This window comes from Brachyhypopomus gauderio, chromosome 4, assembly GCF_052324685.1.
Source record: "Brachyhypopomus gauderio isolate BG-103 chromosome 4, BGAUD_0.2, whole genome shotgun sequence".
Taxonomy (NCBI): domain Eukaryota; kingdom Metazoa; phylum Chordata; class Actinopteri; order Gymnotiformes; family Hypopomidae; genus Brachyhypopomus; species Brachyhypopomus gauderio.
The window spans coordinates 25,184,765-25,200,802 of NC_135214.1; the positions used below are offsets into that span (position 1 = coordinate 25,184,765).

Here is a 16,038-nt window from a genome sequence, read left to right on the forward strand (position 1 = left end):
TCAGTTTGTCAGATGCAGCAGGATGTTACGCCCACCAGGTCTCAACACCGCTCGTTTTACAAATCCGGTATTACGGTGACAGAAACAGGAAGAGTCTGGTTGTAGATTTGCATACAGATATGTCTAGGTTGTGCAATCTCACTTACATCATCTTTCACTCCTAATGGAGATCCCACAATGCACCGCGGTGTATTAGCAGCAATACTGGCGTCTAAAATATTGCATGCGACCATCGCCCGAGCTTGGGGATCTCATGTCGTCTGCTGTGTGAGTGATCAGTGCTCCCCTGGTGTGAGGGTTGAGCTGTCGCTGGTAACAGTGCGGAGCCCTCACACGTTGCTTTGGCCAGATTAAAGTCCTGAAGGACTTCTGGGCCCACTGTTCTGAAGCACTGAGCAGCTGGACTCGTGTGCTTCCAGCTCTGGGTACGTCGAGCTGGACTGACTTCGCCACTAGTGGGCAGTGCTGAGACTGGACTCCTAATCCTCAAAAACACTGAGGGGAAAAATGCACATCTGAAGGGAGAGTCCGACCCTCCAACACCACCTTGTTTGGGGGGTTTGGAAGGCGTTCCAGGCCTGGAGAGTGCAGATGTGCCTGGTTTGCTGGACTGAGCCGATTTCAGCACCCTGGAGAGCGGCCAGTGCTCTTGGTGTGAGAAGAATCCAAGCCAGTCCCAGTCGCCACCCCCCTACTGTCAAAACCAGTGTTTACATTTCCATAAATTAAAAGTTGACTCATCCAGCAGGGGGCGATATAATTGTTTGCTGAAATCCTAATGAACACGTTCACCCTAACGCCTCCGTCATGTTGTCAGTCACACAGCTCATGCACAGCTTGGTGATGTGTTCTGTCTGCTGTGTTTTATATCAAGCAGAGGCCGATCACTTTCACTCCCTCCCTGTCCACCTGAAGAGGTGGTTTAACGAGGTCAAGGTTCTTACAGAGTGTTTGTACTGGTGTTTATTGTGGTCCTGGAAATGCTGTAGTCTGTCTCAACCTCCTGTGGGAGGGGAAAGCAAGACGACCAATGGCGACGCCCCACACGTGGGCAGCCGTGTCTTCCAGGGCAAGTTTCTGATGGATTCACGCTTCCTGTTGGAATCATGGGGCGCCATCTTGGTTATGTTTCCTAACCCCACACCGCCATCTTTTGCAGGAGAGTTTATCAGGTGCTGACAATAAAGGCAACCCAGAAAAAAAAAACCTCAGAAAGCATAAGGCGGCCTTGAGCGCCCCCTGGTGGCCTGGCATACCTCCTGCATCCACCCCACCTTCTGCATAATAACAGCAGAACTCTGTGTGAATTTTTTCCGATGCTTTCAGTGCTGATACTGCAGTGTGTCGGCTATTGAATCGAAGGGTGAAAAATGAGACCTGCAGATTAGATGAGAGAAGAGACAAGCGAGACCTGCAGATTAGATGAATGTGTCTCGTAAGATGTGTCACACAGATTAGATGAACACGTCTCGTGAGAAGTGTGACACAGATTAGATGAACAGCTCTCCAGAAAGGTCAGGTCTGTGGATGTTCTCTTCATCTAATCATCAAATGTTCAGCTGTCCAAAAACTGTGGACCGTCCCCTTAAACTGTGGACAGACCCCTTAAAATGTGGACAGAACCCTTAAACTGTGAACAGTAGCTTAAACCAATAGGCTAGACTGTATCCAGAACCCTAATATTTACCCTGCAGAGCCTCTCGCTCTCTCTCTCTCTCTCTCTCTCTCTCGTTGGCTCAACAGCTGCCCTGCACATCCACCCTTAAGACAAATCCAAACACCACCGGCTGTAACCATGACAACGGCTAGACGGCAGGCTCCTGGCAGGTTGGTCCTCCAGAGCCCTGTAGGGGGTGCTGTACGGAGGAGGGGCTGAACGCTGAAGGCCGTGGCGGGGCGGGGCTGTGTCTGGGCTCCGCCCACGCTGCTGCCCTCTCTCCACAGCCCTGCAGCAGAGTTGTTTTGGGGCTCATCGATTTGCCTCCTGGACCTGAACCTTTTATCACAGACGCTGTTTCCTTCCCACTATTTTAAGAGCTTACTTTGCTCCTGAAAAGAAAGCAAAGCTCTCTCTCTGTGTGTGTGTGTGTGTGTGTGTGTGTGTGTGTGTGTGTGTGTGTGTGTGTGTGTGTGTGTGTGTGTGTGTGTGAGAGAGAGAGAGAGAGGGTCTGAAAGCTCGTCTAAAGCTTAAGGATGTTTTCAAAAGCTCAACAGCCAGACTAGTCCGTACTGCAGGGCTGGTTACAACGATGTGACCCACACTGGTGTTTACACCAACAAAAGGGTGTTGGTATTTTCATGAAGTATTTGATGTTTCTTTGGGGTGTCAGTGCTGTTGGTGTTTGTTGGTGAAGTGTTTTAGTGATGTGTTTCAGTGTTGGCATTTTAGTGCTGGTGAGGTCTGTGTATGTGGTGGTGGTGGTGTTGAATATGTCCTGCTGGTGTTGAATAAGTTCTGGTGGTGTTGTCCTACATGGGACAGCATTTGTACCTCCTCTCCTGTCTAGAGCCATCTGGCTGTGGCTGGGAGTTTCTCTCCATCTTGGGTCCTTAACCCGAGTGGTAATGAGCGCAGGTTCTGAACAGGATGTGTTTGGGCTCTGGCTGTTGCACTCAGTCACAGCCCCAGTGAAAACCACATCATAGTCCTCTGAGTATAACTGCAGTGTTTGTGGTCCTGCTGTGATGGATTATAGAATTAGGGAGCGTTTGTCCACAAACAGGCAAAGCTGACGGTCGTTTTCTGAGGATAATGGGGCACCTGGGGCAGTGTGTGTGTGTGTGTGTGTGTGTGTGTGTGTGATTGCGGGGTGTATGTGATGGTGGGTGGGTGTGTGTGATTGTGAAGAGTACGTGTGTATGTGATGGTGTGTGTTTGTGGGGTGTACGTGTGTATGTGATGGTGTGTGTGTGTGTGTGTTTGTGTTGGTCTGTGTGATTGTGGGGTGTACGTGTGTATGTGATGGTGTGTGTGTGTTGGTCTGTGTGATTGTGAAGAGTACGTGTGTATGTGATGGTGTGTGTTTGTGGGGTGTACGTGTGTATGTGATGGTGTGTGTGTGTGTTGGTCTGTGTGATTGTGGGGTGTGTGTATGTGTGTGTGTGTGTTACAGTTCTAGTATGTATCCTCAGGTGGAGGAGATTGTTGATGTGGGCACTTTCGCAGAAGAAGACGTTCACATTCCCAGCGTCTATGTGCACCGGATCGTTAAAGGCGACCAATACGAGAAGCGCATCGAGGTGAGACTCCGCCCCCTGCTGGTCACGCCTGCGTCTGCCTCCACACCCGTGTCTTACGCTCTGGCTCCGCCCACCCACAGAAGCGCACGGTGAAGAAGGCGGCGGCCGAGAAGCCGAAACCCGTGAAGGAGGCGGACCTTCTGCGGGAGCGCATCATCCGCAGAGCGGCGCTGGAGTTCCAGGACGGCATGTACGGTACGAACAGAACCAGCCACTGCTCCTCCTCCCTGAACGTCCAGGTCCTCAGAAGCGCAGAAGATCCTTCCCCTGTTGTGGATCAGTGATCCTACGTCGTCTTCGTCTGAAAGCGGCTGGCCATTAGTGTCTGATCTTTTCACGCGTGCATGTGTCGCGTTCTGTCGTCACGTGTGATTTGTGTCATGTGCTGACGGTGTGTTTGAAATCTGCTCCAGCTAACCTGGGCATCGGGATTCCAATGTTGGCTAGTAACTTCATCAAACCTGACATCAACGTGCACCTGCAGAGTGAGAACGGCATTCTGGGACTGGTAAGCGTGCTCGCAGAGCTTCACAGCCCTTTGTAGATAACGAGGAAGACTCCGGCACTCTTAGGGTCATGGCCTCACCGCAGCGATTCAGAGCAGAGCACAGGGGCAAGCTCGGTCCCGCCACGCTTGTGTTTATACGTGCCAGTCAGGGAACAGTGGGAGCGTGACCTACGACTGCGTGACCTACGACTGCGTGACCCACGACTGCGTGACCCATAGCTGCTGTTTGCAGTGTGTTCAGAAATGTTCTGAGTTTTTCAGTATTTTGGGATCCTGTGGCGTGGTTGGGTTGGAAGAGCAATGACTGAACCTCTTCATCCAACGCTTTATAATGGAGAACCCCTTACATTTATAGTGGAGAACCCCTTACATTTATAATGGAGGACCCTTACATTTATAATGGAGAACCCCTTACATTACATTTATAGTGGAGGACCCCTTACATTTATAATGGAGGACCCCTTACATTTATAATGGAGGACCCCTTACATTTATAATGGAGAACCCCTTACATTTATAATGGAGAACCCCTTACATTTATAATGGAGAACCCTTACATTTATAATGGAGGACCCCTTACATTTATAATGGAGGACCCCTTACATTTATAATGGAGAACCCTTACATTTATAATGGAGGACCCCTTACATTTATAATGGAGGACCCCTTACATTTATAATGGAGAACCCCTTACATTTATAATGGAGAACCCTTACATTTATAATGGAGAACCCTTACATTTATAATGGAGAACCCCTTACATTTATAATGGAGGACCCCTTACATTTATAATGGAGAACCCCTTACATTTATAATGGAGAACCCCTTACATTTATAATGGAGAACCCCTTACATTACATTTATAATGGAGAACCCCTTACATTTATAATGGAGAACCCCTTACATTTATAATGGAGAACCCTTACATTTATAATGGAGAACCCCTTACATTTATAATGGAGAACCCCTTACATTTATAATGGAGAACCCCTTACATTTATAATGGAGAACCCCTTACATTTATAATGGAGAACCCCTTACATTTATAATGGAGAACCCCTTACATTTATAATGGAGAACCCCTTACATTTATAATGGAGAACCCCTTACATTTATAATGGAGAACCCCTTACATTTATAATGGAGAACCCCTTACATTTATAATGGAGAACCCCTTACATTTATAATGGAGGACCCCTTACATTTATAATGGAGAACCCCTTACATTTATAATGGAGGACCCCTTACATTTATAATGGAGAACCCCTTACATTTATAATGGAGAACCCCTTACATTTATAATGGAGAACCCCTTACATTTATAGTGGAGAACCCCTTACATTTATAATGGAGAACCCCTTACATTTATAATGGAGGACCCTTACATTTATAATGGAGGACCCCTTACATTTATAATGGAGGACCCCTTACATTTATAATGGAGAACCCCTTACATTTATAATGGAGGACCCCTTACATTTATAATGGAGAACCCCTTACATTTATAATGGAGGACCCCTTACATTTATAATGGAGAACCCCTTACATTTATAATGGAGAACCCCTTACATTTATAATGGAGAACCCCTTACATTTATAATGGAGAACCCCTTACATTTATAATGGAGAACCCCTTACATTTATAATGGAGAACCCCTTACATTTATAATGGAGGACCCTTACATTTATAATGGAGAACCCCTTACATTTATAATGGAGAACCCCTTACATTTATAATGGAGAACCCCTTACATTTATAATGGAGAACCCCTTACATTTATAATGGAGAACCCCTTACATTTATAATGGAGAACCCCTTACATTACATTTATAATGGAGAACTCCTTACATTACATTTATAATGGAGGACCCCTTACATTTATAATGGAGGACCCCTTACATTTATAATGGAGGACCCCTTACATTTATAATGGAGAACCCCTTACATTTATAATGGAGAACCCCTTACATTTATAATGGAGAACCCCTTACATTTATAATGGAGGACCCCTTACATTACATTTATAATGGAGAACTCCTTACATTACATTTATAATGGAGGACCCCTTACATTTATAATGGAGGACCCCTTACATTTATAATGGAGGACCCCTTACATTTATAATGGAGAACCCCTTACATTTATAATGGAGAACCCCTTACATTTATAATGGAGAACCCCTTACATTTATAATGGAGGACCCCTTACATTTATAATGGAGAACCCCTTACATTTATAACGGAGAACCCCTTACATTTATAATGGAGGACCCCTTACATTTATAATGGAGGACCCCTTACATTTATAATGGAGGACCCCTTACATTTATAATGGAGAACCCCTTACATTTATAATGGAGAACCCCTTACATTTATAATGGAGGACCCCTTACATTTATAATGGAGAACCCCTTACATTTATAATGGAGGACCCCTTACATTTATAATGGAGAACCCCTTACATTTATAATGGAGAACCCCTTACATTTATAATGGAGGACCCCTTACATTTATAATGGAGGACCCCTTACATTTATAATGGAGGACCCCTTACATTTATAATGGAGAACCCCTTACATTTATAATGGAGGACCCCTTACATTTATAATGGAGGACCCCTTACATTTATAATGGAGGACCCCTTACATTTATAATGGAGGACCCTTACATTTATAATGGAGAACCCCTTACATTTATAATGGAGAACCCCTTACATTTATAATGGAGGACCCCTTACATTTATAATGGAGAACCCCTTACATTTATAATGGAGGACCCCTTACATTTATAATGGAGAACCCCTTACATTTATAATGGAGAACCCCTTACATTTATAATGGAGAACCCCTTACATTTATAATGGAGAACCCCTTACATTTATAATGGAGAACCCCTTACATTTATAATGGAGGACCCTTACATTTATAATGGAGGACCCCTTACATTTATAATGGAGGACCCCTTACATTTATAATGGAGAACCCCTTACATTTATAATGGAGGACCCCTTACATTTATAATGGAGAACCCCTTACATTTATAATGGAGGACCCCTTACATTTATAATGGAGAACCCCTTACATTTATAATGGAGAACCCCTTACATTTATAATGGAGAACCCCTTACATTTATAATGGAGAACCCCTTACATTTATAATGGAGAACCCCTTACATTTATAATGGAGAACCCCTTACATTTATAATGGAGGACCCTTACATTTATAATGGAGAACCCCTTACATTTATAATGGAGAACCCCTTACATTTATAATGGAGAACCCCTTACATTTATAATGGAGAACCCCTTACATTTATAATGGAGAACCCCTTACATTTATAATGGAGAACCCCTTACATTACATTTATAATGGAGAACTCCTTACATTACATTTATAATGGAGGACCCCTTACATTTATAATGGAGGACCCCTTACATTTATAATGGAGGACCCCTTACATTTATAATGGAGAACCCCTTACATTTATAATGGAGAACCCCTTACATTTATAATGGAGAACCCCTTACATTTATAATGGAGGACCCCTTACATTACATTTATAATGGAGAACTCCTTACATTACATTTATAATGGAGGACCCCTTACATTTATAATGGAGGACCCCTTACATTTATAATGGAGGACCCCTTACATTTATAATGGAGAACCCCTTACATTTATAATGGAGAACCCCTTACATTTATAATGGAGAACCCCTTACATTTATAATGGAGGACCCCTTACATTTATAATGGAGAACCCCTTACATTTATAACGGAGAACCCCTTACATTTATAATGGAGGACCCCTTACATTTATAATGGAGGACCCCTTACATTTATAATGGAGGACCCCTTACATTTATAATGGAGAACCCCTTACATTTATAATGGAGAACCCCTTACATTTATAATGGAGGACCCCTTACATTTATAATGGAGAACCCCTTACATTTATAATGGAGGACCCCTTACATTTATAATGGAGAACCCCTTACATTTATAATGGAGAACCCCTTACATTTATAATGGAGGACCCCTTACATTTATAATGGAGGACCCCTTACATTTATAATGGAGGACCCCTTACATTTATAATGGAGAACCCCTTACATTTATAATGGAGGACCCCTTACATTTATAATGGAGGACCCCTTACATTTATAATGGAGGACCCCTTACATTTATAATGGAGGACCCTTACATTTATAATGGAGAACCCCTTACATTTATAATGGAGAACCCCTTACATTTATAATGGAGGACCCCTTACATTTATAATGGAGAACCCCTTACATTTATAATGGAGGACCCCTTACATTTATAATGGAGAACCCCTTACATTTATAATGGAGGACCCCTTACATTTATAATGGAGGACCCCTTACATGTATAATGGAGGACCCCTTACATTTATAATGGAGGACCCCTTACATTTATAATGGAGAACCTCTTACATTTATAATGGAGGACCCCTTACATTTATAATGGAGAACCCCTTACATTTATAATGGAGGACCCCTTACATTTATAATGGAGGACCCCTTACATTTATAATGGAGAACCCCTTACATTTATAATGGAGAACCCCTTACATTTATAATGGAGGACCCCTTACATTTATAATGGAGAACCCCTTACATTTATAATGGAGGACCCCTTACATTTATAATGGAGAACCCCTTACATTTATAACGGAGAACCCCTTACATTTATAATGGAGGACCCCTTACATTTATAATGGAGGACCCCTTACATTTATAATGGAGGACCCCTTACATTTATAATGGAGAACCCCTTACATTTATAATGGAGGACCCCTTACATTTATAATGGAGAACCCCTTACATTTATAATGGAGAACCCCTTACATTTATAATGGAGGACCCCTTACATTTATAATGGAGAACCCCTTACATTTATAATGGAGAACCCCTTACATTTATAATGGAGGACCCCTTACATTTATAATGGAGGACCCCTTACATTTATAATGGAGGACCCCTTACATTTATAATGGAGAACCCCTTACATTTATAATGGAGGACCCCTTACATTTATAATGGAGGACCCCTTACATTTATAATGGAGGACCCCTTACATTTATAATGGAGGACCCTTACATTTATAATGGAGAACCCCTTACATTTATAATGGAGAACCCCTTACATTTATAATGGAGGACCCCTTACATTTATAATGGAGAACCCCTTACATTTATAATGGAGGACCCCTTACATTTATAATGGAGAACCCCTTACATTTATAATGGAGGACCCCTTACATTTATAATGGAGGACCCCTTACATGTATAATGGAGGACCCCTTACATTTATAATGGAGGACCCCTTACATTTATAATGGAGAACCTCTTACATTTATAATGGAGGACCCCTTACATTTATAATGGAGAACCCCTTACATTTATAATGGAGGACCCCTTACATTTATAATGGAGGACCCCTTACATTTATAATGGAGAACCCCTTACATTTATAATGGAGAACCCCTTACATTTATAATGGAGGACCCCTTACATTTATAATGGAGGACCCCTTACATTTATAGTGGAGAACCCCTTACATTTATAATGGAGGACCCTTACATTTATAACGGAGAACCCCTTACATTACATTTATAATGGAGGACCCCTTACATTTATAATGGAGGACCCCTTACATTTATAACGGAGAACCCCTTACATTACATTTATAACGGAGAACCCCTTACATTACATTTATAACGGAGAGCCCCTTACATTTAATAATGGAGAACCCCTTACATTACATTTATAATGGAGGACCCCTTACATTTATAATGGAGAACCTCTTACATTTATAATGGAGGACCCCTTACATTTATAGTGGAGAACCCCTTACATTTATAGTGGAGGACCCCTTACATTTATAATGGAGGACCCCTTACATGTATAATGGAGGACCCTTTACATTTTAATGGAGGACCCCTTACATTTATAATGGAGAACCCCTTACATTTATAGTGGAGAACCCCTTACATTTATAATGGAGAACCCCTTACATTTATAATGGAGAACCCCTTACATTACATTTATAATGGAGAACCCCTTACATTACATTTATAATGGAGGACCCCTTACATTTATAATGGAGGACCCCTTACATTTATAATGGAGGATCCCTTACATTTATAATGGAGAACCCCTTACATTTATAATGGAGGACCCCTTACATTTATAATGGAGGACCCCTTACATTACATTTATAATGGAGAACCCCTTACATTACATTTATAATGGAGGACCCCTTACATTTATAATGGAGAACCCCTTACATTTATAATGGAGGACCCCTTACATTTATAATGGAGAACCCCTTACAATTATAATGGAGAACCCCTTACATTTATAATGGAGAACCCCTTACATTTATAATGGAAAACCCCTTACATTACATTTATAGTGGAGAACCCCTTACATTTATAATGGAGAACCCCTTACATTTATAACGGAGAACCCCTTACATTACATTTATAATGGAGGACCCCTTACATTTATAATGGAGGACCCCTTACATTTATAACGGAGAACCCCTTACATTACATTTATAACGGAGAACCCCTTACATTACATTTATAACGGAGAGCCCCTTACATTTAATAATGGAGAACCCCTTACATTACATTTATAATGGAGGACCCCTTACATTTATAATGGAGAACCTCTTACATTTATAATGGAGGACCCCTTACATTTATAGTGGAGAACCCCTTACATTTATAGTGGAGGACCCCTTACATTTATAATGGAGGACCCCTTACATGTATAATGGAGGACCCTTTACATTTTAATGGAGGACCCCTTACATTTATAATGGAGAACCCCTTACATTTATAGTGGAGAACCCCTTACATTTATAATGGAGAACCCCTTACATTTATAATGGAGAACCCCTTACATTACATTTATAATGGAGAACCCCTTACATTACATTTATAATGGAGGACCCCTTACATTTATAATGGAGGACCCCTTACATTTATAATGGAGGATCCCTTACATTTATAATGGAGAACCCCTTACATTTATAATGGAGGACCCCTTACATTACATTTATAATGGAGAACTCCTTACATTACATTTATAATGGAGGACCCCTTACATTTATAATGGAGAACCCCTTACATTTATAATGGAGGACCCCTTACATTTATAATGGAGAACCCCTTACATTTATAATGGAGAAACCTACATTTGACCAGGTCTTTGTGCTCGTAGTTTCCTTCAATCTAATAATTGAAACTGCTGTCATGTTTAAATGGTAATGGTTTTCTAAATGGATTTCACTGGAAAGTGCTGATGACTTCGGTCGGTTAGTTTTTTCCAAATGCTGTTTTTGTGGAGAGTGCTGATGAGTGATGTTGGTTTCTTGTGCTGTGTGGACAACACAGGGTCCTTATCCTGCCGAGCAAGAGGTGGACGCTGACCTCATCAACGCTGGTGAGAGCCCCTCCCCCTGCCTCGGACAGCCGGGATCACTGCAGATGCGGGGGGTGTGGCGGGGGCGTGTTGCTGAGGGGGGGTGTGGCAGGGGCGTGTTGCTGAGGGGGGTGTGGCGGGGGCGTGTTGCTGACATGTTTCCCCTCCCCCTGTAGGGAAGGAGACGGTGACGGTTCTCCCAGGAGCTGCTTACTTCTCCAGTGATGAGTCTTTTGCCATGATTAGAGGGTGAGCTACTTCATATTGCATGTGTGTGTTTCTGCACTTCTGGGGTTTTGTAAGGAGCAGAAAAAGACATCATTTGTGTTCTCAAAATAGCACTGGGCCAGGGGGGTGGGGTGGGGTTGAGACTGGACCACTCTGCATGGAGCCCATTTCAGATTTCACAGACACAAATACTGACATCACTGACTGGGGAGGGGAGGGGCGGGACCGGGAGGGATGGGGCCTGGTGATGGGAGAAATGAGCTGTCAGTCGTTAATGGGAGAGGAGGCAGTAGTGCCTCAGGCCCCTCCGCTGACATTTGGAGCGTGCTCAGAGCAGGCGGCCGGCTTAATTGGAGGTTCTGCCAGCATGCCGAGAGTGACTGAGTGAGCGAGGGAGAGATCTCACCTCCGCACACCCACTCCACTGCTAGGAGACCAGGAACGTCACTCCACTGATCCTCAGGACCACAGAGAGAAGGTGCTTGGTCAGGACCACAGAGAGACACACACATGTATATTTGCACACACACACACACACACACACACACACATGCACTGAGTCATGATTCCACAGCCCCACTCTCTGACTGGTCTCTATTCCCTCTCTGTCTGGTCTCTCTGACTGGTCTCTTTTCCCTCCCTGTCTGCTCTCTTTGACTGGTCTCTGTATTCCCTTTCTGACTGATCTCTTTTCCCTCTCTGACTGATCTCTAGTCTCTCTCTAACTGGTCTCTCTGACTGATCTCTATTCCCTCCCTGTCTGCTCTCTCTGACTAGTCTCTGTATTCCCTTTCTGACTGATCTCTAGTCCCTCTCTAACTGGTCTCTGACTGATCTCTATTCCCTCTCTGACTGATCTCTATTCCTCTATTCCCTCTCTGACTGGTCTCTCTATTCCCTTTCTGACTGATCTCCTTTCCCTCTCTGACTGGTCTCTCTGATTGTTCTCTTTTCTCTCTCTGACTGGTCTCTATTCCCTCCCTGTCTGCTCTCTCTGACTGGTCTCTGTATTCCCTTTCTGACTGATCTATTTTCCCTCTCTGACAGGTCTCTCTATTCCCTCTCTCACTGATCTCTATTCCCTCTCTGACTGGTCTCTCTATTCACTTTCTGACTGATCTCTTTTCCCTCTCTGACTGGTCTCTCTGACTGATCTCTATTCCCTCTCTGACTGGTCTCTATTCCCTTTCTGACTGATCTCTTTTCCCTCTCTGACTGGTCTCTCTGACTGATCTCTATTCCCTCTCTGACTGGTCTCTCTATTCCCTTTCTGATTGATCTCTTTTCCCTCTCTGACTGGTCTCTATTCCCTGTCTGTCTGGTCTCTCTAACTGGTCTCTTTTCCCTCTCTGACTGGTCTCTCTAACTGATCTCTATTCCCTCTCTGACTGGTCTCTCTGTTCCCTTTCTGACTGATCTCTATTCCCTCTCTGGTGTCTCTGACTGATCTCTATTCCCTTTCTGACTGGTCTCTCTATTCCCTTTCTGACTGATCTCTTTTCCCTCTCTGACTGGTCTCTATTCCCTCTCTGACTGGTCTCTCTAACTGGTCTCTTTTCCCTCTCTGACTTGTCTCTCTGACTGATCTATATTCCCTTTCTGACTGGTCTCTCTATTCCCTTTCTGACTGATCTCTTTTCCCTATCTGACTGATCTCTATTCCCTCTCTGACTGGTCTCTCTGACTGATCTCTTTTCCCTCTCTGACTGATCTCTATTCCCTCTGTCTGGTTTTTTTTCCTTCTCGGTCCGGCATTTTTTCCAACTCGATCTGGTCTCTTTTCCTTCTCTGCCTAGTGTTTCTTTTCTGTGTGGTCTCTTTTTCCCAACACTTATTTTTGCGTCTTCTCTGCTGAGGTCACTCGGTCACTTGTTTTCCTGTTTTTTTTTGTGTTGATTTTCTGCCCACTGTAGCAGTGCGCTCTTGTCTGCTAAAGCCTGCTCTGCTGTAGGTCTTGATTGATTTCTTTTTTTTTTAATCCAATGGCTAATGCCTTCCTCCTCCTCCTCCTCCTGCTCCTCCTCCGCGTGTGCGTCAGTGCTGTGGCATATTTTGCCCTCCGTGACTCACGTAGTGCTGTAAATCCAGCAGTGTCTGGGAGGCTTCTCACGTGAGCTGCGTCGCTTCTGGACGCGTGTGGTGAGCTCAGTCTGGGAGGCTTTGCACGTGAGCTGCGGTCGCCTCTGGACGCGTGTGGTGTGCTCACAGGCACAGAGTAGCACAGGAGGTCCACGCCTGCCCACCACCACCTGTCCCCAACACGGGGACACATCGCCAGTGTCCTGCAGACTGGATTGGAGCAGCTTGACTCGTATTTGCTTTTGAGAATCACCAGGCTACCTGTCTCTCTCCTTACCAGGCTACCTGTCTCTCTCTTCACCAGGCTACCTGTCTCTCTCTTCACCAGGCCACTTGTCTCTCTCTTCACCAGGCTACCTGTCTCTCTCCTCACCAGGCTACCTGTCTCTCTCTTCACCAGGCCACTTGTCTCTCTCTTCACCAGGCTACCTGTCTCTCTCCTCACCAGGCTACCTGTCTCTCTCTTCACCAGGCCACTTGTCTCTCTCTTCACCAGGCTACCTGTCTCTCTCCTCACCAGGCTACCTGTCTCTCTCTTCACCAGGCCACTTGTCTCTCTCTTCACCAGGCTACCTGTCTCTCTCCTCACCAGGCTACCTGTCTCTCTCCTCACCAGGCTACCTGTCTCTCTCTTCACCAGGCTACCTGTCTCTCTCCTCACCAGGCTACCTGTCTCTCTCTTCACCAGGCCACTTGTCTCTTTCCTCACACTTTTTCAGTCTCCCTTGTTTTGTCACTTTTTACATTTTTTGGAATGTTAGACTAGGCGTTCGGTCCAGTTAATCCAGGCCCTGCAGGCTGGTTGGTTTGGGGGGGGGGGGGGGGGGGGTGGCCTTCCTTTGCTCTGCTGCATGTGCTCGTGATGTGCCTGTGTTGCGCATGTGACGTGGGGGTGTCGTGCGCGTGACGTGGGGGTGATATGCATTACAGCTTGATGTTTTACTTTGCAGCACTTGAGCTTTGTTTTTGTTGTTTTGTCTAGGGGCCACATCAATCTCACCATGTTAGGAGCCATGCAGGTGTCCAAGTTCGGAGACCTGGCCAATTGGATGATCCCGGTAAGAACCCGTTATGCGCTGTGCTTCAGCTTGGGGATTGCCATCAGAACCAGCCTGTACACATGATTACATCTGAACCAGCCTGTACACTACATCTGTTTACATCAGAACCAGCCAATACACTATGACTGTTTACATCCGAACCAGCCTGTACACATGTTTACATCTGAACCAGCCAGTACTCTACGTCTGTTTACAGCAGAATAGAGTTTACAGTTTGTTTACAGTTTAATTAATTTGTTTATTTACAGCAGCCAGAGTACATGCAGGTTCTGCACTGATCTGCAGTCTCATATCTTTCTCTTTTGACCCCAGGGGGCTAATCCTGTTTTGACCCCAGGGGGCTAATCCTGTTTTGACCCCAGGGGGCTAATCCTGTTTTGATCCCACGGGGCTAATCCTGTTTTGATCCCAGGGGGCTGATCTTGTTTTGACCCCAGGGGACTAATCTTGTTTTGACCCCAGGCGGCTAATCCTGTTGTGACCCCAGGGGGCTAATCCTGTTTGTGGATCAGGTGTTTTTGGTTGTTGCTACATGGTGGGAACCAGTACAAACATGCAGTACATTGCTTCTTTATGAAGCTATAATAGAGATATGGTTTAAATATTTCACTATTTTGCAGTTGCAACCCTTCCCAAATATAAAGGTGGTGGTTACTGGGATTAGTAGATATGGGGCAGGATAATGTGATGCTTAGTGGGATTAGTAGATATGGGGCAGGAGAATGTGATGGTTAGTTGGATTAGTAGATATGGGGCAGGAGAAGGCAGTGGTTAGTGGGATTAGTAGACACTGGGGCAGAAGAAGGTGGTGGTTAGTGGGATTAGTAGACACTGAGCAGGAGGAGGTGGTGGTTAGTGGGATTAGTAGACACTGGGCAGGAGGAGGTGGTGGTTAGTGGGATTAGTAGACACTGGGTAGAAGAAGGTGGTGGTTAGTGGGATTAGTAGACACTGGGTAGAAGAAGATGGTGGTTAGTGGGATTAGCAGACACTGGGGCAGAAGAAGGTGGTGGTTAGTGGGATTAGTAGACACTGGGGCAGAAGAAGGTGGTGGTTAGTGGGATTAGTAGACACTGGGGCAGAAGAAGGTGGTGGTTAGTGGGATTAGTAGACACTGGGGCAGAAGAAGGTGGTGGTTAGTGGGATTAGTAGATACTGGGCAGGAGGAGGTGGTGGTTAGTGGGATTAGTAGACACTGGGTAGAAGAAGGTGGTGGTTACTGGAATTAGTAGACACTGGGGCAGAAGAAGGTGATGGTTAGTGGGATTACTAGACACTGGGTAGAAGAAGGTGGTGGTTAGTGGGATTAGTAGACACTGGGTAGAAGAAGATGGTGGTTAGTGGGATTAGTACTAACTTCTTCTGGGGCAGAAGAAGGTGGTGGTTAGTGGGCTTAGTAGACACTGGGGCAGAAGAAGGTGGTGGTTAGTGGGATTCGTAGACACTGGGTAGAAGAAGGTGGTGGTT

The 16,038-nt window shown here is 44.5% G+C and overlaps 1 protein-coding gene across 3 annotated transcripts in view; it reads left to right on the forward strand.

The window, feature by feature from the left end:
- oxct1a (3-oxoacid CoA transferase 1a) overlaps positions 1–16,038 on the forward strand; it is a 37,749-nt gene that overhangs the window by 10,514 nt on the left and 11,197 nt on the right. For all 3 annotated transcript variants that reach the window (XM_077003261.1, XM_077003260.1, XM_077003262.1), the window contains 6 exons: positions 3,133–3,240; positions 3,321–3,435; positions 3,654–3,748; positions 11,176–11,224; positions 11,380–11,452; positions 14,493–14,568. In XM_077003261.1, the coding sequence (XP_076859376.1) occupies positions 3,133–3,240; positions 3,321–3,435; positions 3,654–3,748; positions 11,176–11,224; positions 11,380–11,452; positions 14,493–14,568 (516 nt within the window). The remainder of the gene's footprint in view (positions 1–3,132; positions 3,241–3,320; positions 3,436–3,653; positions 3,749–11,175; positions 11,225–11,379; positions 11,453–14,492; positions 14,569–16,038) is intronic.